Source organism: Chelonia mydas, chromosome 3 (genome assembly GCF_015237465.2).
Source record: "Chelonia mydas isolate rCheMyd1 chromosome 3, rCheMyd1.pri.v2, whole genome shotgun sequence".
In the NCBI taxonomy this organism is placed as follows: Eukaryota; Metazoa; Chordata; order Testudines; family Cheloniidae; genus Chelonia; species Chelonia mydas.
Window position 1 is genome coordinate 520890 of NC_057851.1, and position 22287 is coordinate 543176.

A 22287-nucleotide genomic window follows, 5' to 3' on the forward strand; every position below is an offset into this window, starting at 1 on the left:
AATAGGCTTCCAAGGGAGGTTGTAGAATTCACGTAATTGGAAATTTTAAAAGGCATGTTGGACAAACACCTATCAAGGTTGGTCTAGGGTTACTGGTCCTGCCACGGTGCAGGGGCTGGGTTGACTGTTAAAAACCAGGGAACAAACCCCTAACTGGTTGTGAGTTCTAAACGTAGATTTCACCAACCACCTGCACCAAGGGCAAATTTCTCAGGTACTTTAATAGCTTTAACACAGAGTCACAGACAGTCCCCTTGGGTTCTCCAGTCTTTCTTGCCACCCAGGTGAGCGTATCTCTGTGTTAGATGGCCCCTTGCACCAAAAATCACAGCGATAATCAGGTTACTCCTGATCCCAAAGGACCAGTCATCCCAGGTCAATTGCACTTTAGATCTCACACCAAAGACAACACTTGTAACCTTATAGTAAAACTATATGAAGATGTATTAAATTGGAAAAGGAAATCAGAGAGCTATTTACAAGATTGAAGCAAGCAAACATTAACTCATTCATGTGTCTCAGTCTTAGGTATGAAAAGGTAATACAGGCTTCTATAATCAGCAAGTTCTATTTGAGCTTTAGGGCTAGCCCAGGCTAAGCAGCTTGGGATTTCTTGCTTATGTTTAGAAACACCTTGCTTCCTCCCCTGAGTCCAAGGAGCATAGGTTTTTATCCCTCTCCTGTCATGTGCTCTGAGCTTCAAACTCAGTTGATGGGACTTGGGAGGAGTCCACTGGCACGACTCATCTTCACAAGGAGGAGAACAAAAATAAGAGTCTTTAGTCCTTTTGTTGACAATTCCTCAACCCAGATGTAGGGAGTTTCCAGTTGTAAGATCCACCCATATCCTGTCTGGTATCCATGGGTCTCCTCTTTCGGGAGGGGCATAACTGTTTCTGTAGAAGAAAGCAGCTCTTCCCACTAATTAATGTGTGTGATAATTCATACAGCCGCAGAGGTTCACAGGGCAACCGCTCAAATATTACATTACAGTGTGGAGCACAGATAGCTCAATAAGATTTATGCAGCAGCAACTCACAGGTGTTCAATAGAGTTTAAACGCTAATCACTTCCTTGTAATTCTATCAATTTTTTTTTATTTTATCAATATTAACCCACAAGTGAGCCGACAGAGTCCAGCTACGTGTCTGTCATTGTCCAGCTGAGACATGGAGACCCTGGCATGAACTGGCACTTGGCCTGTCAGTGTCACAGTATACATTTACATTTAGCTGTATTGAAATGCATGCTGTTTGCTTGCGTCCTGTTTACCAAGTGGTACATATTGCTGTGAATCAGTGACCTGTCCTTTTCATTGTTTACCTCTCCCTCAATTTTTGTGTCCTCTGCAAATTTTATCAGTGATGGTTTTATGTTTTCTTCCAGTTCATTGATAAAAATGTTAAATAACAGGGCCAAGACCAATCCCTGCAGGACCCCACTGGAAACACGCCCACTCAGTGACAATTCCCTGTTTGTAATTACATTTTGAGACCTGAATGCAGTGTTGTTGTAGCTGTGTCAGTCCCAGGATATTGAGAGACAAGATGGATGAGGTGATATTTTTTATTGGACCAACTTCTAGTGGGGAGGGAGACACGCTTTCGCGCTACAAAGAGCTCTTCTTCAGGTCTGGGAAAGGCACTCACAGACAGTGTCACAGCTAAATGCAAGGTGGAACAGATAGTTCTTCTTCGAGAGATTGCTCATGTGTATTCCACAATAGGTGTGCGTGCTTGCCACGTGCACCGGTGCTGGAAGTTTTTCCCCTAGCAGTACCCGCAGGGGGGAGCGCCCCCTGCAGCCCCTGGAGTGGTGCCTGCCTGGCGCGGTATAAGGAGAGCTGCGCGCTCCCCCCACCCTCAGTTCCTTCTTGCCGCCAGTGAAGGTGCACTGGAACTGCTGTGCTCCAGCTTTGCTGTAGCTCGTCCCCAGAACTGTTCGTTCGTTCAGCGTTAGTACCTGTAGTTAGTTAGCTGTTTTGTTAGTTTAGTTAGTCAGTGAGCCTGGGCCGGGGCATGCCCCGCCCCCTGGGGTTTAAGTCGTGCGGCTCTTGTAGGCATTCTATGCCAAGAAGTGACCCGCATACAGACTGTTTGCGCTGCTTGGGAGAAATCCATATCAGTGAAAGGTGCAAGATTTGCAAGTCGTTTAAGCCTTGGACCAAAAGAGAAAGGGACATTAGGCTCCGGGCCATCCTGATGGAGTTGGCGCTGACTCCAACCCCAGCATGCCGCTCCGAACCAGTACCCGGCATCACAGCATCAGTACGCGGTGACCCTCCAGTGCCATCGACCAGTCGGCACTGCTCCCCGTCCATGGGGCACGCTAAGAGGGCCAGGACAACTCCCTTTTCGCAGCGGCATCGAGGGAAGTCTGGGACAGAGGCTAGGCCCATGTCGGGCAGCTCTGACTCACGTTGAGCGGAGTAGCCCGGCCCCTTTGGAACAGGCCTCTCCGGATGTCTGGATGCTGTCCACGCCTGAAGCCCTCCACGTGGCCCGGGACGTTATTTCCATGCTGGTGCCCGGAGCTCCGCCGATGTCGGCCCCGCGGTCCAGAGACATGCCACTGCTGGGGTCTCCGCAGTCGCCTCCAGCCCGGTCTCGGTCGAGGGAATGTTCCCGATGCCGATTGCCGCCCAGCAATCGCTCAGGGCAGAGTCCAGGTGGATCGCCTTCAACACTGACCAGACTGTCTGGCTGGGTTCTGGCCGGCCAGGACTCACGGCACCGCTTGACCTCAAGGAGCAAATATCGGCAGGACCGTGGCGGGCATCGCCATCGGTCCTTGTCTTGGAGAGGGCACCGCAGTCCGTCACGGCACGGTCATCGACGCTGTTCCCGCTTGGACTCCCGCTCCAAGTATCCGCCAAGACATCGCAGCCCCGGGCGTCGATCGCCAGCGTTGCGCCGTTGCGGGTCCGCCTGTCGAGGCCATTCTCGGAGCAGCTGTTACCACCGGTACCGGTCCTCCACGTCGAGATCGCTGTCCCATGGCCGTCATAGATCCCGGCACCACCGCTCCTCCCGGTCCAGAGACAGCAACAGATCTTACGCCAACCCGGTCTCCATTCGTAGCCGTCCTTCGATGGGCCAGGCCAGCCAACCCAAACAGCCGGCCCCGCCGGTGCCACAGCCGGTGCAGTGGCACTGAGCGTCGTGGCCGGCCCAATGGTACCAGTGGGCACCGTGGCCTCCGGCGCAGCCCCCGGTGGGAGCTCAATCGGTGGCCGGAGCTTCAGAGGCACTGTCGGCCTCCCTCTCCAGACCCCCAAGGAAGAAATCGGTGGCATGTGCGTCCTCGGCACCGTGGCCGGAGTCTGACAAGGTGGTGGACCCTCCAGTGCCGGCCGACACCCAGAGCACCGCACCAGCCTCTTCGCCCCACCCGGAGGAGGCAATTGCGGCCCTGCCCACCTCCATCCCGCTGGAGGTCTTTAGGGCCCACCAAGAACTCTTAAAGAGGGTGGCCGCAAGCCTCCACCTCCAGGCAAAGGAGATGGAGGAGACCCTCAGACTCCCTGTTTAACGTGTTGTCACCATTGGCACCGGGTAGGGTGGCCTTGCCTCTCCATGAAGGGGTGGCTAAGATTTCAAATGCCCTGTGGCAAACGCCAGCCTCGTTGGCTCCCATCTCTAAAAAGGAAGAACGCAAGTACTTTGTACTCGCTAAGGGCATGAGTACTTGTATACCCACCTGGTGCCCAACTCCCTGGTGTTGGTCAACCACTGGGAACAGCAGGGTCAGTCAGCCCCAAAGAACAAAGACTCTCGGAGACTGGACTCTTTGGGAAGGAAAGTTTATTCATCTTTGAGCTTCCAGTTACGAGTGGCAAACCATCAGGCTCTCCTGGGCCGGTACAAATTCAGTCTGTGGGCCTCCCTGCCCAAGTTTGAGGACTCCCTCCAGGAGTGCGATAGGAAGGAGTTCAAGGCGCAAGTGTTGGGTCACATGTTGGTGTGCACGTACATTGTCCATTACGCCAGACGCAGGATGAGGCCCCTCCAGCTCTGGTTGGCCTCGAAGTTCTCCCAGGCCATGGACAGGATGGACAAGGTCCTCACCGTGCTGGACTCTGTGATCACCTCCCTACGGTGGTGGTCTTCCCCAAACAACATGCTCCAAGGGGTCACGTTCAGGGACAGGTCACTGGAGCTGGTGTCCGATGCGTGGGACCTGGATTGGGGGGCCCATGTGGGGAACTTTCAGACCCAAGGCCTGTGGTCAGCTCAAGACCTGACCATACATATAAACGTCAAGGAGCTCAGAACAGTGCATGGCCTGGCGTGCATGGCCTTCCACTCACACGTGGAGGGCAAGGTGGTCAGGATCCTCACGGACAATACGGCCTCGATGTTCTATATCAACAGGCAAGGCGGGGCCCTATCCTCTGCCCTCTGCCGCGAAGCCCTCAGGCTGTGGGACTTCTGTATAGCCCACGATATCCACCTGAGGGCCTTCCACCTATGGGGCACCCGGAATGAGAGGGCGGATCTCTCGAGCAGGGACTTTTCCTCGCAACACAAGTGGTCCCTCAACCCGGAAGTGGCCCACCTGCTCTTCCGAAGGTGGGGAACTCCCCAGGTGGACCTGTTCGTGACTCGGCAGAACCGTTGATGCCCCTGGTTCTGCTCCAGGGGAGGCCTGGGGAGGGGCACTGTCTCCGATGCCTTTCTCCTGTCCTGGTCAGGCTGGCTTCTCTACGCCTTTCCCCCGTTCCCTCTAATCAGCAGGGTCATGGAGAAGATAAAGACGGACAAGGCCTGGGTGCTTGTGATTGCCCCGGCATGGCCCAGGCAGCATTTGTACGGGACCCTCACGGGCCTGGCAGTAGCCATTGCCATTCCGCCCGGACCTGCTCTCTCAGGACCAGGGCCACCTCCTCCATTCCAACCTGGCGGCTCTTCACCTCACGGCGTGGCTGCTCAGTGGTTAGGTGGAGAGGAAAGGATGTGCTCAGAGCAGGTTCAGCGCATCTTCCTCGAAAGTAGACAGCCTTCCACTCGCCGCGCTTATTTGTCGTTTATTTGGCCAAGTGGTCCCGGTTTTCTAAGTGGGTGGCGGACTAAGGTGTCTCCTCGATGACCGCCCCAATCCAGCTTATCTTTGATTACCTCCTCCACCTGAGGGCTCAGGGCCTGGCGCCCTCATCAGTCAAGGTGCACCTGGCAGCCATATCGGCCTTCCATCCGCCGGTGCAAGGGCACACGTTATTTTCCCATGCTATGACTGGCTGGTTCCTTAAGAATTTGGACCCTCTTTTTCCGTATTCTAGACCCATGGTCCTGCAGTGGGACCTAAACCTGGTGTTGGCTCATCTCACAGGGCCCCCGTTTGAACCATTGGCCACGTGCTCCTGGTCTCACCTCTCATGAAAGGTGGCCTTCCTGGGAGCTATCACATCGTCTAGGCAAGTCTCGGAGCTCAGGGCCCTGACCTCCAAGCCACCGTACACTGTCTTTCATAAAGACAAGGTCCAGCTCACGCCCCGCGTTCCTCCTGAAGGTGGTCTCCGCCTACCACATGGGTCAGGACATTTTTCTACCGGTCCTCTGCCCCAAGCCTCATGCGTCCAGTGAGGAGCGCCATCGCCACACGCTTGATGTGCGGCGGGCTCTGGCTCTCTACCTCAAGCGGATCAAGCCGTTCAGAAAGTCCTCGCAACTATTCGTCGCCTCAGTTGAGTGCGTGAGGGGCCAGCCAATTTCCACTCAGCGGCTTTCCAATTGGATCACTTCGTGCATCCATTCCCATTATGAGTCGGCGAGTCTCCTCCTGCCACCCATTGTGAGGGCACACTCGACTCGGGTGCAGGCCTCATCGGCTGCCTTCGTGGCCCACGTCCCCATCCAGGACATTTGTAGAGCTGCCACGTGGTCTTCGGTTCACACGTTCACCGCGCACTATGCGATCTTCCCCCAAACCAGGGATGACGCAGGGTTCAGCAGGGCTGTCCTCCGTCCTGGGAACTTGTGAACTCCTACCCACCTCCAACAGATATAGCTTGGAATCACCTACTGTGGAATACACATGAGCAATCACTCAAAGAAGAAAAGACAGTTACCTTTTCCGTAACTGGTGTTCTTCAAGATGTGTTGCTCATGTCTGTTCCACCCTCCTGCCCCTCTGTTGGAGTTGTCTGGCAAGAAGGAACTGAGGGTGGGGGGAGCGCGCAGCTCCCCTTATACCACGCCAGGCAGGCGCCACTCCAGGGGTTGCGGGGGGAGGGGGCGCTCCCCCCCATGGGTACTGCTAGGGGAAGAACTTCCGGCACCAGTGCACGTGGCGAGCACGCACACCTATTGTGGAATAGACATGAGCATCACATCTAGAGGAACACCAGTTATGGAAAAGGTAATTGGTCTTTTCAGCATAAGTAGTTAGCACGTATTGTAAGAGACCATTCAAGGTGAATTGTCCCGTTAACACCGCTGTGGTCATAGGACAAAAAGGGGGGGTTAGTGGGTTGCAGATTGTTGTAATAAGCCAGAAATCCAGTGTCTTCATTAAGACCATGACTTTTAGTGTCTAGCAAAGTTATGAATTTAAGGTCCCAGGCTCGTCTTTTGAAAGTCTGGTGCAGGTTTCCTTTGAGGCTGGGGGCTGGTAAGAGGAGACCCATCAATACCACACAGGCTACAAGCTATCTTATAACTGTCTGGTAAGTCCTCATCCTCAAACGAAACCTGCCCAGCACTTTTGGCAGACCAGCCAGGGAGATTATTTATAACTTTGCTAGACCTTAAAAATCATGTTGTTAATAAAGACCCTGGATTTCTTAAGGGCTAATACTCAATATATGAGGGCTGTATATTCAGACTGGAGCATGCAGCTTGGTAAAGATACATACAGGGAGTTCATAATCTCACACAGAATTTGTTAAATTGTGAAGACAGGTTTCCCAGACCATCACAATCGGCTCTCTCTGGGAATGGCCCCACAGCACAGCCTAGCACCATACTGGGTCCTTGGGATCTGTAGTGCCCGGAGGGGAGAGCTTTGCCCCCTCCCTGACCTACTCACCGCAGTCCCTGCAGCAGACGTCTGTGCCTAGAAAATCTCCCATCGAGATGCTGAGCAGGCCTGACCTGGCTCAGCATATGAGATGTGGCTGGAAGCAGGGCGCCAGTGTCCTCGCCAGGGGTGGGTCACAGGCCAATCACAGATCCTGCTGATTCTGTCTCTTTCCTCATCTAGTTGCAGCTTTATGACATTGAGAGCAGCACCAAGGCCACGATCCTGAACTATTGCTCCTATGTGCAGTGGGTCCCAGGCAGTGACGTGGTGGTGGCCCAGAACAGAAACAGCCTCTGCATTTGGTACAACAATGATGCCCCAGAGCGAGTTACCATGTTCCCGCTGAAGGTAAAATTCCAGTCTTCTCACTTCTCGCAGAGCTCCCCACCGTCACCCACCGTCATGTGTAGGAGTTCTGGGAGGGCGCTGGGTAGCTCAGTATTTTATGCAGCAAGAACAGATGGGGTGGTGCTTTGAAAGGGGAACAGGAGGAAGCCTGGGGTCTGACCCTCCTGAAAGTGGGCGGATGAAGTGGGGGAGCTCACTGGGCGAAATGGCCTTTCTCTTAGTTCTGCATGTGACGGTGGGGTTAGCCCAAGTGCCTAGTGGGGGGTCCGTTCTGCTGAGCTCATCTACCTGTAGGAGACTAAGGCAGAGCTGTCCCAGTGTGCCCCCGGCCCTCTCCCCTCGCACAGTGGAAGGTGGAATGGGAGCTGAGAGTGGAGGTGCTGAGGTGTCTGGGGCTCTTTCAGGGGGATATCGTGAACCTGGAGCGGAGCAATGGGAAGACTGAGGTGATAGTGGCAGAAGGGGTGAACACAGTGTCCTACACGCTGGACGAGGGGCTCATTGAGTTTGGAACAGCCATTGATGATGAGGACTATAGCAGGTGAGTCCTGGCAGCCAGCGACCCGGGGTGGGGTGGGCAGTGGAGTCCACAAGGAAGCTAAAGGGTGGGTGGAAGTGAGGTGTTGTGACGAAGAGCAGGTGTGGGGGAGCCATCCGTCCCAGACGGTGCGATTTGTGGGGGACAGGGCAACTGGCCACTGAACAGAATGGCGTGGGCAGGAGGGAGATCATAGAATATCAGGGTTAGAAGGGACCTCAGGAGGTCATCTAGTCCAACCCCCTGCTCAAAGCAAGACCAGTGTCTGAGGGCAGCCACCAGACATGGTGCCAGCTTCGTTCAAGGGAAGAAGAGGGTCCCAGACAGCGAGAGAAAATCCCCAGAGAGCTGGAGGGGAGCGGAGCCAGGAGCTGTGAGTGGTGTGGCAGCTTACAGAATGAATCTGCCCAGACTTCCCTGAGCCCAGTATCAGTAGCAGAAGGGAGTGCAGTAGCTAGGTGTGATGTCCTAGGATATGTGTGCAAACATGAGAGCACAGCCAGAGCATGAGTGTGTGCTAATAGATGTGAGACGACTAAGGCGGGATATGATAGAGGTCTATAAAATCACGACGGGTGCGGAGACAGTAAATAAGGAAGTGTTATTTACTCATTCTCATAACACAAGAACCGGGGCTCCCAATGAAATTAATAGACAGCAAGTTTAAAACAAAAAAAGGAAGTATTTCGTCACACAATGCACAGTCAACCTGTAGAACTCTGCCAGAGGGTGTTGTGAAGGCCAAGACTGTAACAGGGTTCAAAAAGAACTAGATAAGTTCCTGGAGGATAGATCCATCAATGGCTGTGAGCCAGGACGGGCAGGGATGGTGCCTCTGTTTGCCAGAAGCTGGGGATGGGGACAGGAGATGGATCATTTGATGATTCCCTGTTCTGTTCATTCCCTCTGGGGCACCTGGCATTGGCCACTGTCGGAAGACAGGACACTGGGCTAGATGGAACTTTGCTCTGACCCAGTCTGGCCGTTCTTACGTTCTTAAACCTGTGCAAAGGGACGAATGCAGGTTCTGAGCAATGTGTGTGAGGGCCTGTTCCAGGCTGCATACATATGTCAGGTCTCCTCAGAGATGGGAAGCTCTGCAAAAGCCTCTTGAGCCCACATGGACCTGTGCATGGATGCAGATGCCATCTGTGGGGCTGGAACTGCACCTTGGCTCCTCTGTTTGCATAACAGTGGGAGGTAGGTGGGGGGGGGGGGTATTGAGCTGCTTCTGAGGTAAAACATGGCACTTCTTTGTGCTTCTTGCCAAATGGTCGAAAAGAGCCAGCCTAGTTCTCAGCACCCAGAGGCTCGCTGTATGAGACGCTGGCCCCAGTGAAGTCACTGGGAGTTCAGGGGGGACAGGATTTCCCTGCTGTAGCTAGAGGAGTAACAGCAGGGTGTGTCTGTGACTGTTATAAGCAGCAAGAAACGGCTAGCCCTGGTCTGCCATCCTCAGGCTTCCCCTGTCACTGCCCTCCGCAGAGCGGCGATGCTTTTCAGGGGATCCCCAGAGTGGTCCAGCAGGTGGGGCTCCTTGGCCTGCCCACAGCCTGTTCCTGCGTGAGGGAGTTGGTTTCAGACACAGCTAGAGAGTGGGTGGCAGGGCTGGATGGGCTTCGGAGCCTCTGGGGTGACATGCAGGACAGGGACTGAGCAGTTAATATAGCACCAGCTAGAGCCCTGTCTGTGGCCAGAGTGGGCGAAGGGTGGTGATTGTGTGGAACAAAATCCATCAGGGTTTTCCAAAGTGGAAAAGAGCATCAGACACTCCTCGGACAGGCCCAGCTGAAGGGCTGCTCAGCCCCAGGGCCTCACAGTGACCTGCCCCCATCCTGGCTGCAGGGTAACATGGTAACCCACCTCCCTCTTCTCTAATGTGCTGCAAACCCTCCTCTCCCCAGGGCAGCTGCATTCTTGGAGACGCTGGAAATGTCCACGGAGACCGAAGCCATGTGGAAGACCCTAAGCAGACTGGCCCTGGAGGCCAAGCAACTGCACATCGCTGAGAGGTACAGAGAGGAACCAAATATGCCCTGGTACCTTTCCTTCTGGGGGTTCCTCGCCCCCCAAAGGCCCGATCCCAGTGGCCCAGGTTCTAGCCAAGGAGAACAGGATCTTGTGCCTTTCAGTGCTACTTGTGAGCCAGAGTTCCTGCAGTGGGGTGCCCAGTGTTCTCCATCCCAGGAGCTGGCTCCATCTTACCATCCTAGGCCCTGGGGCAGAGGTGGGGGACACATCCCCATGTAGCATAGCTCTGCTACAGATCACAATGTGGACAGAGCACATGGCTGGCGCTCTCTCCTGCAGAGCAGAGCTCATGGCCCTTTGGGGGTGGAAAACAGGCAGAGCATGGGGCTCGAGCTCCCTCCAGTGGAGTCAGACTGTGTTATGGCTTGGCCTTACTTCGCTGTGACTACCTGCCCCAGTGTTCTGAACCCTCGCCTCGCCTTCTGGGTCTGAGGGCAGATGAAAGCCCAAGTTTATGCTTGGCAGCCCATGCTGCTGGTGACTCCGCTCTCCTCACTCTGCCCAGATGCTTCTCAGCGCTGGGCCACGTGTCAAAGGCGCGATTCCTCCATGAAACCAATGAGATTGCCGACCAGGTGGCCAAAGAATACGTGAGTCAAACTTCACTTCTGCTGTGCAGCAGCGTGTGTGCCTGTGTGAGTGCGTGCACCACACCTACTTCCCCTGGCATGGAGAGTGTGCAGCCAATCACAATGGCCTGGCAGGGGTCTCTGGAGACCCTGAGCCGTGTGGGAATTGCTCACACTGTCCTTCACCCAGGCCTCCCAGCCCCCCTCCCGCGGATGCCTCCCTCACGGGGTGCCCAGAGCGCTCCCCTCCCCCGGCTGCCTCCCTCACGGGGTACCCAGAGCACCCTCCCCATCTTCCTCCCTCATGGGGTGCCCAGAGCCCCCCCCCCGGCTGCCTCCCTCATAGGCTGCCCAATGTGCCCGCCCCACTGCCTCCCTCATGTGTATCCAGTGTGCCCCCCCCCCCCCCCGGGGCTGCCTCCCTCACGGGGTGCCCAGAGCGCCCCCCTCCCACGGATGCCTCCCTCACGGGGTGCCCAAAGTGCCCCCCTCCCCCGGCTGCCACCCTCACAGGGTGCCCAGAGCGCTCCCCTCCCCTGGCTGCCTCCCTCACGGGGTGCCCAGAGTGCCCCCCTCCCCCGGATGCCTCCCTCACGGGGTGCCCAGAGCACTGCCCTCCCCCGGCTGCCTCCCTCGCGGGGTGCCCAGAGCGCCCCCCTCCCCCGGCTGCCTCCCTCACGGGGTGCCCAGAGCGCTCCCCTCCCCTGGCTGCCTCCCTCACGGGGTGCCCAGAGCGCCCCCCTCCCCCGGCTGCCTCCCTCGCGGGGTGCCCAGAGCGCCCCCCTCCCCCGGATGCCTCCCTCGCGGGGTGCCCAGAGCGCCCCCCCCCCCCCCGGATGCCTCCCTCACAGGGTGCCCAGAGCACCCCCCACGGCTGCCTCCGTCATGAGGTGCCCAGAGTCACCCCTGGCTGCCTCCCTCACGGGGTGCCCAGAGCGCCCCCCTAGCTGCCTCCCTCATGAGCTGCCCAGAGTGCCCCCCCGTCTTCCTCCCTCATGGGGTGCCCAGAGCGCCCCCCGTCTTCCTCCCTCATGGGGTGTCCAGTGTGCCCCCCTGGCTGCCTCCCTCACGAGGTGCCCAGAGCGCCCAACTCCCCTGGCTGCCTCCCTCACGGGGCGCCCAGAGCCCCCTTCCTACGGCTGCCTCACTCATGGGGTGTCAGTTGCTGGCCTCCCACAGCCACCTCCCTTGCACCATGCCCAGTGCCACATCCCCCAGCTCGTCTGAGATGTTTGTGTGTGTTTACAGGGTGGGGACGGCACAGATTATTACCAGGTGCGTGCTCGCCTGGCCATGCTGGAGAAGAATTACAAGCTGGCAGAGATGATCTTCCTGGAGCAGGTGAGGGAAGGGAGTTGGGGGTCTGTTGTTGGCTATGGGGTTTGCCCTGCAGGGGTGGGGCTCGTTCGTTGGCTATGGGGTTTGCCCTGCGGGGGTGGGGCTCGTTCGTTGGCTATGGGGTTGGCCCTGAGGTGTGGGGGCAGAGATCTGATTAATTGGCTGTGACCTTTTCCCTGAGGTACGGGGGTGGGGGGCTCATTTGTTGATGTAGTGTGAGGAGACATACGCAACATCCGGAGAACTCTCTACCAGGAAGTTCCTTCCTATGTTTTTTGAGCTGCTCACTACAGCACATCCAAAATGTCTCATTTTGTGGCATCTCAAGAACAAATGGATATAAACTAATCATTGGGAAGTTTAGACTTGAAATTAGACGAAGGTTTCTAACCATCAGAGGAGTGAAGTTTTGGAATAGCCTTCCAAGGGAAGCAGTGGGGGCAAAAGATCTGTCTGGCTTTAAGATTAAACTCGATAAGTTTATGGAGGAGATGGTATGATGGGATAACGTGGTTTTGGTAATTAAATATTCATGGTAAATAGGCCCAATGGCCTGTGATGGGATATTAGATGGGGTGGGATCTGAGTTACCCAGGAAAGAATTTTCTGTAGTATCTGGCTGGTGAATCTTGCCCATATGCTCAGGGTTTAGCTGATCGCCATATTTGGGGTGGGGAAGGAATTTTCCCCCAGGGCAGATTGCAAGAGGCCCTGGAGGTTTTTCGCCTTCCTCTGTAGCATGGGGCACGGGTCACTTGCTGGAGGATTCTCTGCTCCTTGAAGTCTTTAAACCACGATTTGAGGACTTTAATAGCTCAGACCTAGGTGAGAGGTTTTTTGCAGGAGTGGTGGGTGAAATTCTGTGGCCTGCGTTGTGCAGGAGGTCAGACTAGATGATCATAATGGTCCCTTCTGACTTAAATATCTATGAATCTCCTATATTGTGTTTCTTTTGCTGGTTGTTGCCAGCTGTGGCTTGGTATCTTGCCACATCTTGCACAGCTTTTCCTACCTATCCTCCAAAGATGCTTTGTTTCTCCCGGTTGGGTTGTGCACTGTTCTAATGTTGTACATTTGGTCTGTCTGCTCCTTTCACATTGTTTCTTTCCTCTTTATTGGATCAATAATGTAGTCTCCCCTATGCTGCTGGCGTGTAAGTCATGTTGCAAGAAATGGTAAAAATACATCACTTTCACTTTTGCTATAATTCTTGTGGAGAACAGAAGCTCTGTAACCACTCCACACCTCCCTTTCTTTATAATAAAAGATTAAAACCTAAATTAATAACTGGAGTATTTACACACAGCAATTCAAAATACACTGGGCATTCCTTAAAACTGTTTGCACTAATACGTCCCCTTTTCAATTGCATTTAAATAGTCCTGAGCAGTATTCTAAAGATCAAGGTGTGGCGGGGATGGGGCCACACATCCAGACTGTGTTCTCATTTCTGTTGAGTTTGGGTGTGGAGTTCTTAAGAGAGGCTCTCACATCCTCACAGAGTACCTGCAGGTTCCTGATCCTCTGTTGGGTTGGGAAATATTGAAGACGGAGCCAGTTCCTCCAGAGAAGTCTTGGAATCGTCTCTCAGTAGGATCTGGGAGTTTCTGCCACATTCCAAATGTCTGCAAGCCTTTACGCTGAACTTTGCTGCTGGTCTCAGTCCAGGCCCTGCTTTTGTTCTATGTCAAACATTCAAGTTTGGCTGCTGCCAAACGTTTACTTCAGCATCCCAGTCTCAAAATTCCTTCAGGTCGGGCCAGTGAGGTTTGAGCTGAGTCAGTGCCACAGGTAAAAGCCTCCGTCACTGTCTGCACCAGAAGTTCTGCTGGAGGTCGCCCAGAGGCAAACAGTGTTGACTGATATGCCAGGAGTCCTTTCTGTGGGTCCACTGATGTTTGCAGAAGTCTTTGTAATGTCTGCAGTGACCTCTCCATCTCCCCATTGCTCTTGGGGTAATGTGGACTACTAGTATGACGTTCAAAATCGAAGTCCTGTGCAAATGCTAGGGATGTTTCAGAGGTGAATTGAGGCCCATTATCAGACATGAGGACTTCAGGAACTCCCTGTCTTGCAGATATTGACCTTAGTTTCTGGATGATTGTGCTGATGAACTCTGTGGAAGGATAGCCAAGTCAATCAGCTACAATAATGTATGTGTCCTTTCCAGAAAAACTGTCGCTACCCACTGCCATGGTCTGTCGTGTAGCTTTGTAGAGAGCAGTGGCTCTGGCAATTGTTTTCTTTCCTTATTACATATCTCATAGCCTTCTAATAAGGTCTGAATTTGCCTTCTCAGAGACCACCCAATTCTTGTGCAAATGCCTTGGACTTGTTTATACCTTAGTGTCCCTCATGGATTTTGGAGAGCATCTGTTTCTGAAGTACCTGCCGCAGGGATAAATTAATCTCTAATGCCTGGTCAATTGCAGGAAGCATGTGTCTTTTCTTTCTCTGCACGTTTATTTTATTGTGTAAAGTCCATGCAAATCTGGATTTTCCCATTGGGCTTTTAATACTCCAACCATTCTTGCACACCAGTCCGTGGGTTCTTCTGTCTGGGAAACCCCCGTATCTTCCATTCAATTTAATTCTTTGACTTTTGCTAGCAGTGTGTGTGGATGTGGTGTGGGGCTGTGAGAGCAAAGGGAGTCACTGATGGCACCAGTTTTCTTTTGAACTCCCCTGACAGCTGTCCTGGCCCTGGGAAGATGTGTGGATACATCTCCTATACAGGTTGTTTTCTGCCATTAATGCATTCCAGTTTCTCTACTAGGTGTAATCTTTGTATTGTTGGCAACCCTACTGTTTCCCCTTGTTCCTGTCACCCTCTATTAAATTTGGCGCTTCACATATAATATTCTGCCTACCTATGAAATGGGCTTCAAAAGCCTCTTTCATTTTGTCACAGATCCACAGGATCTGTGCTCTGCCCCATTTTTAAGCAGTCCCTTGGAGGAACCCCTGCAGACCCCCAAGAGTCCTTCTCTTCCTTAAAGGAAGACCACGTGGCCGCCACATCTCCTAAACTGAGCCTCTGGGTCATCTCCTAAACTGAGCCTCTGAGCCATCCAGCACTGTGATTCCTGCCCAGTGAGTCCACCTGAGATAGATTACAGAGACTCATACAATCTTCAGGGACCAATGCACCTCCTCAGGTATTTGCAGTGACACCAGGCAGCTATTTCAAAACAGAGCAGGGTTAGTCAGCTGGAACGCAGCGTCAAAAAGTCCTTAAGTTTGCATAGACATAGTCCAGCCTGGTCAAGCCAGCACGTCACAAAGCCAAGCAGTCGTGGAATCCATTTGTTGGCCCTCCCCCTCTGTCTCTTTGTCAGTTTCCCATAAATAGGGGTCAGTTGTTCAGTCCCTGGGGCTCCCCTTTGTCTTTCCGGATCTTCTTTGATGTGGGTTGGTTTCAGACAGTCCTTTTGTGACGGGTTAGATTACAGAAACCCCCTAGGGACTGTCACCTGATGTTCTGAGACTACCTCTGAGCCCATTTTCTCTGCCAGTTTGGGCCTCCAGAACCCTGCCTTGTTGAGCCAGACACGCCAGTCTGCTCCAACAAAGACTCAGGGTCTGAACCATGCGCCCCAAAGCTGCAGACTTAACTGAAAACAGCTTAAGAAGTGCTGCTGTCTCTAGCACCTAGACACCCAGCTCCCAATAAGATCCAAACCCCAAATAAATCTGTTTTATTCCGTATAAAGCTTATACAGGGTAAACTCATAAATTGTCCGCCCTCTATAACACTGATAGAGAGAGATGCACAGCTGTTTGCTCCCCCAGGTGTTAATTACTTGCTCTGGGTTAATTAATAAGCAAAAAGTGATTTTATTAAATATAAAAAGTAGGATTTAAGTGGTTCCAAGTAATAACAGACAGAACAAAGTGAATTACCAAGCAAAATAAAATAAAACACGCAAGTCTAAGCCTAATACAGTAAGAAACTGATTGCAGATGAAATCTCACCCCCAGAGATGTTCCAATAAGCTTCTTTCACAGACTGGACTCCTTCCTAGTCTGGGTCCAGCGATCACTCACACCTCTGTAGTTACTGTCCTTTGTTCCAGTTTCTTTCAGGCATCTCTTAGGGGTGGAGAGGCCATTTCTTGAGCCAGCTGAAGACAAAAATGGAGGGGCTTCCAGGGCCTTTTATATTCTCTCTCTTGTGGGCAGAAACCCCTTTGTTCTTCTGTGCAAAATCACAGCAACAAGATGGAGTTTGTAGCCACCTGGGCAAGTCACATAATCCATGAACGATTCACCTTTTTGCAAGCGATGCTAATGACCCATCCACTCCCAGTCTTTATTCAAGCCTAAGTTAATTGTATCCAGTTTGCAAATTAATTCCAATTTAGCAGTCTCTCGTTGGAGTCTGTTTTTGAAGATTTTTTATTGAAGAATTGCCACTTTTAGGTCTGTAATCAAGTGACCAAAGATATTGAAGTGTTCTCTGACTGGTTTTTGAATGTTATAATTCTTGACGTCTGATTTGTGTCCATTTATTCTTTTATGTAGAGACTGTCCAGTTTGACTAATGTACATGGCAGAGGGGCATTGCTGGTCCATGATGGCATATAACACATTGGTAGATGTGCAGGTGAACGAGCCTCTGATAGTGTGGCTGATGTGATTAGGCCCTATGATGGTGTCCCCTGAATAGATCTGTGGACACAGTTGGCAACGGGCTTTGTTGCAAGGATAGGTTCCTGGGTTAGTGGTTCTGTTGTGGTGTGTGGTTGCTGGTGAGTATTTGCTTCAGGTTGGGGGGCTGTCTGTAAGCAAGGACTGGCCTGTCTCCCAAGATCTGTGAGAGTGAGGGATCGTCCTTTAGGATAGGTTGTAGATCCTTGATGATTGATTCTTCAACAAAAAAACTTCAAAAACAGACTCCAATAAGAGACTGCTGAATTGGAATTAATTTGCAAACTGGATACAATTAACTTAGGCTTGAATAGAGACTGGGAGTGGATGGGTCATTACACAAAGTAAAACTATTTCCCCATGTTTATCCCCCCCCGCCCCGCCACTGTTCCTCACACGTTATTGTCAACTGCTGGAAATGGCCCACCTTGATTATCACTACAAAAGGTTTTTTGCCCCCCGCTCTCCTGCTGGTAATAGCTCACCTTATCTGATCACTCTTGTTACAGTGTATATGGTAACACCCATTGTTTCATGTTCTCTGTGTATATAAATCTCCCCACTGTATTTTCCACTGCATGCATCCGATGAAGTGAGCTGTAGCTCACGAAAGCTTATGCTCAAATAAATTGGTTAGTCTCTATGGTGCCACAAGTCCTCCTTTTCTTTTTGCGGATACAGACTAACATGGCTGCTACTCTGAAACCTTTCTATAGACACCTTTCTTGACCTCCTTTGTACAAGATTTGGTGCAACTATAGGACCTTGGTTGCAACAATGATCTTTACGGTCACAGTTCATGTCAATAACGTCACACCTTTGACAATCCATTCCTCCCACCCCAGATGGTTACGTGACACAAACATCTCAAGTCTCTGTCTCTGCCCCATGAGCAGGGTTTCAGCCCTTTAACACCCACTGGCTAGCAATCCTTAGTTCAGTAAGTCACCACATAGAGAGACAAGGGGGGTGAGGTAATATCTTTTATTGGACCCAACTTCTGTTGGTGAAAGAGACACGCTTTCGAGCTTATGCACAGCTGTTCTTCAGGTCTGGTACTCAGAGTGTCACAGCTAAATACAAGGTGGAACAGTTCGTTTAGCAAGGGTAGCTTGAGAGCTTGTCTTTCTCACCAACAGAAGCTGGTCCAGTAAAAGATATTACCTCACCCCCCTTGTCTCTCTAATATCCTGGAGACAACACGGCTACAACAACACTGCACACCGCATGCCAACAATATGCTCATAAAATAGTATGGAAATTTCCATTTTGTCACATCTTTTCCTCTTCGAGAGAGACCTGGGAAGTTCAGCCCACAGTTGTTGTTCATGGGTGCCAAAACTGATTTCCTACCCCCTTGGTAGCTCTCTTCCCAGGCATTTCAAAGATTCTTACAGCACAGGTTTCATAACACAATACAATACAGTCGTAAGACTGGAAGGGACCTCGAGAGGTCTTCTAATCCAAACCCCTGGACTCAAGGCAAGACTAAGTATTATCTCTAGACCATCCCTGACAGGTGTTTGTCTAATCTGCTCTTAAAAATCTCCAATGATGGAGATCCACAACCTCCCTAGGTAATTTATTCCAGCTCTTTACCACTCCGACAGGACATTTTTCCTAATGTTCAGCCTAAACCGCCCTTGCTGCAATTTAAGCCCATTGCTTCTTGTCCTGTCCTCAGAGGTTAAGGAGAAAAATTTTTCTCCCTCGTTCTTGTAACAACCTTTTATGTACTTGAAAACCGTTTTCATGTCCCCTCTCAGTCTTCTCTTCTCCAGACTGAAAAAACCCAATTTTTTCAATCTTCCCTCAAAGGTCATGTTTTCTAGACCTTTAATCATTTGTGTTGCTCTTCTCTGGACTTTTTCCAATTTCTTCATATCTTTCCTGAAATGTGGTGCCCAGAACTGGACACAATACTCCAGTTGAGACCTAATTAGCACGGAGTAGAGCGGAAGAATTACTTCTCATGTTTTGCTTCCAACGCTCCTGCTAATACATCCCAGAATGATGTTCTCTTTTTTTGCAACAGTGTTCCACTGTTCACTCATATTTAGCTTGTGATCCACTATGACTAAGGGGGGACATGACAAGAGTTTCAAGTATATAAAAGGTTGTTACAAGGAGGAGGGAGAAAAATTGTTCTCCTTAACTTCTGCGGATAGGACAAGAAGCGATGGGCTTAAATTGCAGGAAGGGAGGTTTAGGTTGGACATTAGGAGAAACTTCCTAGCTGTCAGGGTGGTTAAGCACTGGAATAAATTACCTGGGGAGGCTGTGGAAACTCCATCATTAAAGATTTTTAAGATCAGGTTAGACAAATACCTGTCAGGGATCGTCTAGATCAACGGTTCTCAAACTGTGGGTCATTACCCCAAAGTGGGTCACGAGCCCATTTTAATGGGGTCACCAGGGCTGGCTTAGACTTGCTGGAGCCTGGGGCTGAAGCCGAAGCCTGAGCCCCACCGCCCAAGGCCAAAGCCGAAGCCTGAGGGCTTCAGTGCTAGGTGGTGGGGCTCAGGTTACAGGCCCCCTGCCTGGGGCTGAAGCCCTTTGGCTTTGGCCCCCCCCATCCAGGTGGGCTCAGACTTTGGTCCCCCCTCCTGGGGTCATGTAATAATTTTTGTTGTCAGAAAGGGGTCACAGTGCAATGAAGTTTGAGAACCCCTGGTCTAGATAATACTTAGTCCTGCTTTGAGTGCAGGGGACTGGACTAGAAGACCTCTTGAGGTCCCTTCTAGTCCTACGATTCTATGATTGTCTAGTCTCCTGTGGGCTGTAATACTTTGGTCTCATTTGGGTTGTTGGGTTTAGTGTGCCTTTGCTGGGTGGTGGTTGGTGACCTGTGATATACAGGAGGTCAAACTACATAGTCTAGTGGTCGCTTCTGGCTTTAAATTCTGAGACTCTATGACCCATGCTTAGACCAGTCCCCTCTGGATCTATTGTCTTTTCATACCTGGACCTACTGTCCACAACTTCTGACACCAATTGGCCTGGACTACACAGATCCTCAGGCTTCCTCTACACTAACCACATTTAAGCTCGTGGGGACATATCTCATAGAGTGGCTCTAACCCAACTAGGCCATATAAATGTTCCGACGTAGCAACATCTGCACCTTTACCTCATTTGTGGACATCTCCTCGCATCACGGTGGTAGCTATTGTATACATCACATCCTGAGTCATTTGTACACCCTGAAACCTTTCCCTGTAAGCCTCAGGTTTCCAGTCAAACTTAAGCAGTAGAGCCTTTTGGATCTGTTCATAGTCCCCAGTATTCACTCTGTCTGTTTGGCAAGTTGGTATGTAGATTCCCTGGGGAATTGGCTTCTCATGGTCTCTCCACACATACTCCTCTATGGAACCTCTTGCTCCTCTGCTTCTCCAAATTCAGTTCATGCTGTCCCTGCCTCTTGCAATTCTTCAGCTTCTGTTTCTCTAGCTGAAGGTTCTTCTCCTTCGGCACCAACTTCTGCCCCTTCAAATCTAGCACTGTGGAATTGGGCCATGAGGACACTTGCTGCCGGGGAATTGGGCCACGAGGATGCACTGCTGTGGCTGCCCCTGTTGTCCTTGGACTCTCTTGGAATCCCACTTGTATCTGGATCCTGGTTCTTGGTCCAATCATCCTTCTCCAGGCGAGCAATCAGCTGCACCTCATTTAACTTCCCAAAGCTTAACCCTCTCTCCCTGCACAGCTCTGCGATGCTGTTCTTAGGAGCTGGTCTTACGCCATTTTCTTGCTGTTTCCTTTGTCTAACCTTGTTTTTCTTCTTCGAGAGATTGCACATGTGTATTCCACTCTTCGTATCTGTGCTCCCAGCACATGGCCATTGGAAGCTTTTCCCCTCAGCGGCATCCATTGGGCTGCTCGAGCACCCTCTGCTGCTGCATGCCACTGCAGTCAGGTCTGAAGGGCAGAGCAGCTGCTAGCCTGCCCATCGTTCCTTCTTACCGCCTGTGGCAGTCACTGGAGCCCCTGTTCATTGCCAGAACAGCTTTCTCTCTGCGGCGTAGGTAGTATCGTTGTGGTTTAGCAGTTGTTATAGTTAGTAAGTTTTAGTTGTTTGGTTAAAAAAAAAAGGGGGGGGGGAGGGTTGATTTTGTTGTTTTTCTCCCTTTCAGTGTTCTGCTGCTGGCACCGAGGCATGCCCCAGTTGCTGGGCTGCAAGCCAAGTGCTTCTTGCTCAAAGCCTATGCTGGGGAGCGACCCACTCAGTGTTTGTCTTAAGTGCCTGGGCAAAGCACGTGTGAAAGACCCATGCCAGATTGCTGGGAATTGAAGCCTAGAATGAAAAGGCCAGGGAGGCAAGGCTGAAATTCCTGCTGATGGAGGCAGCATTCAGACCGCTCTTGGAGCTGTCCTGGTCAAACTCGGTGCCAAGGGCTACCACTCCAGTGACAAGCTCACCTCCAGTGTTGCTGGAGTCCTGGCAACGATCTCCTTCACCTGGGCCGAGGAAGAAATATAAGTCTTCCAAAGAGGAACCAACCAGGGGAAGATCTCCACCTTGTGAGTCTGGTATAGAGTGCATATGAAATCTAAGCGCTCCTCCTCCAAATCCGTGCTTAAGTCGGCACAGTTGGCGTCAGTGCCGGAGAGGGCACCTTTGAGGGCAGTGCCAGAAGTAACACCATCAGCTTCAGCAGCGCTGCAATGGCAGACTCAGTCTCAGCGCTGAGTGCCCTGGAAGCGTTTGCAGTAGCAAGGAATTTTCTCTGCCTCTGTGTGTCACTGGCCGTGCAGGAGTCAGATCCCTGGGCCTCATTGGCCCATCTGGCACCAACACCAGCAGTGCCGCTTCTGGTACCATGCCAGCTGCCTGCTTCCTGGGCAGGCGGCCCATCGGTATCATCTGAGGGGAAGCCAGCAATGATGGCAATGCTGTGCCCATCCCCAGGTTCTCGGCACCAGCCCCCAACACCCACTGGACCAGCCCCTTCATGGTCAGAGGGAAGGGAAGCGTCACTGCAGGACTCAAAGATGGGATCTCGTATTTCACAATGCTGGAGCATATCCCGCAGATCCCCCTCTCTCCTCCCTCTCCACCCACCAGCGTAACCCCAACATGGGCATTTCTGTGGAAATCTGCCCAGAAGATCACTGGGGACCAGGCCTATATCGGTGGCTTGTTGGAACCCCTGGGTTTTCCCCCAACTTGTAGATCCTCCCCTCATCGTGCCTACTCAGTGCCCTCTTCTCGGGGGGGGAAGTCCTTGCACCGAGCTGCCCCATCCCATGTCCAGTACTGGGCTCAGGACCAAGCATCAAGAAGAGGCGTTGAAAGCAGAGGAACAGCCTGTAGAAGAAATTGAACCACGTCCAGTCTTGGCTTCCTCCTCCTCCTCTCCGGACAAGGCAGTTTCCTCAGAGGCAACTTCACCCTTCATGATCAGGAATTGTGAGGGAGGGTGGCTGCAGGTCGAGGCAGTCAGGGAGTCCTCATCTCAGCTGATTGATGTTTGATCAATGGCAGGTCCCTCTAGGATGGGACTGCCAATTAATGAGGCAATATTGGCATCTGTAAAGTTGCTATGGCAGACCCCATCTTCATTGCCTCCCACCTCAAAGAGAGCAGAGCAGAAGCACTATGTGCCCTCCCAAGACTTTGAATATCTTTACTCCCACCCATCTCCAGGGTCCTTAGTTGTTACAGCAGCTAATGAGGGAGTGATGGGGCATCAGGCTGTCACCCCCCAAATCAAAGGACTCAAAGAGATCGGACTTGTTTGGCAGGAACATTTATTCAACTAGAGGATTGAAGCTTTGAATTGCCAACCAGCA

At 52.0% G+C, this 22287-nt stretch overlaps 1 protein-coding gene across 1 annotated transcript in view; it reads left to right on the forward strand.

Moving 5' to 3' along the window:
- Nucleotides 1-22287, forward strand: part of IFT172 (intraflagellar transport 172) — a 134650-nt gene that overhangs the window by 51571 nt on the left and 60792 nt on the right. Inside the window, 5 exon segments of the mRNA XM_037893588.2 lie at nucleotides 7201-7368; nucleotides 7773-7909; nucleotides 9811-9918; nucleotides 10443-10527; nucleotides 11755-11847. Of these exon segments, the coding sequence (XP_037749516.1) occupies nucleotides 7201-7368; nucleotides 7773-7909; nucleotides 9811-9918; nucleotides 10443-10527; nucleotides 11755-11847 (591 nt within the window).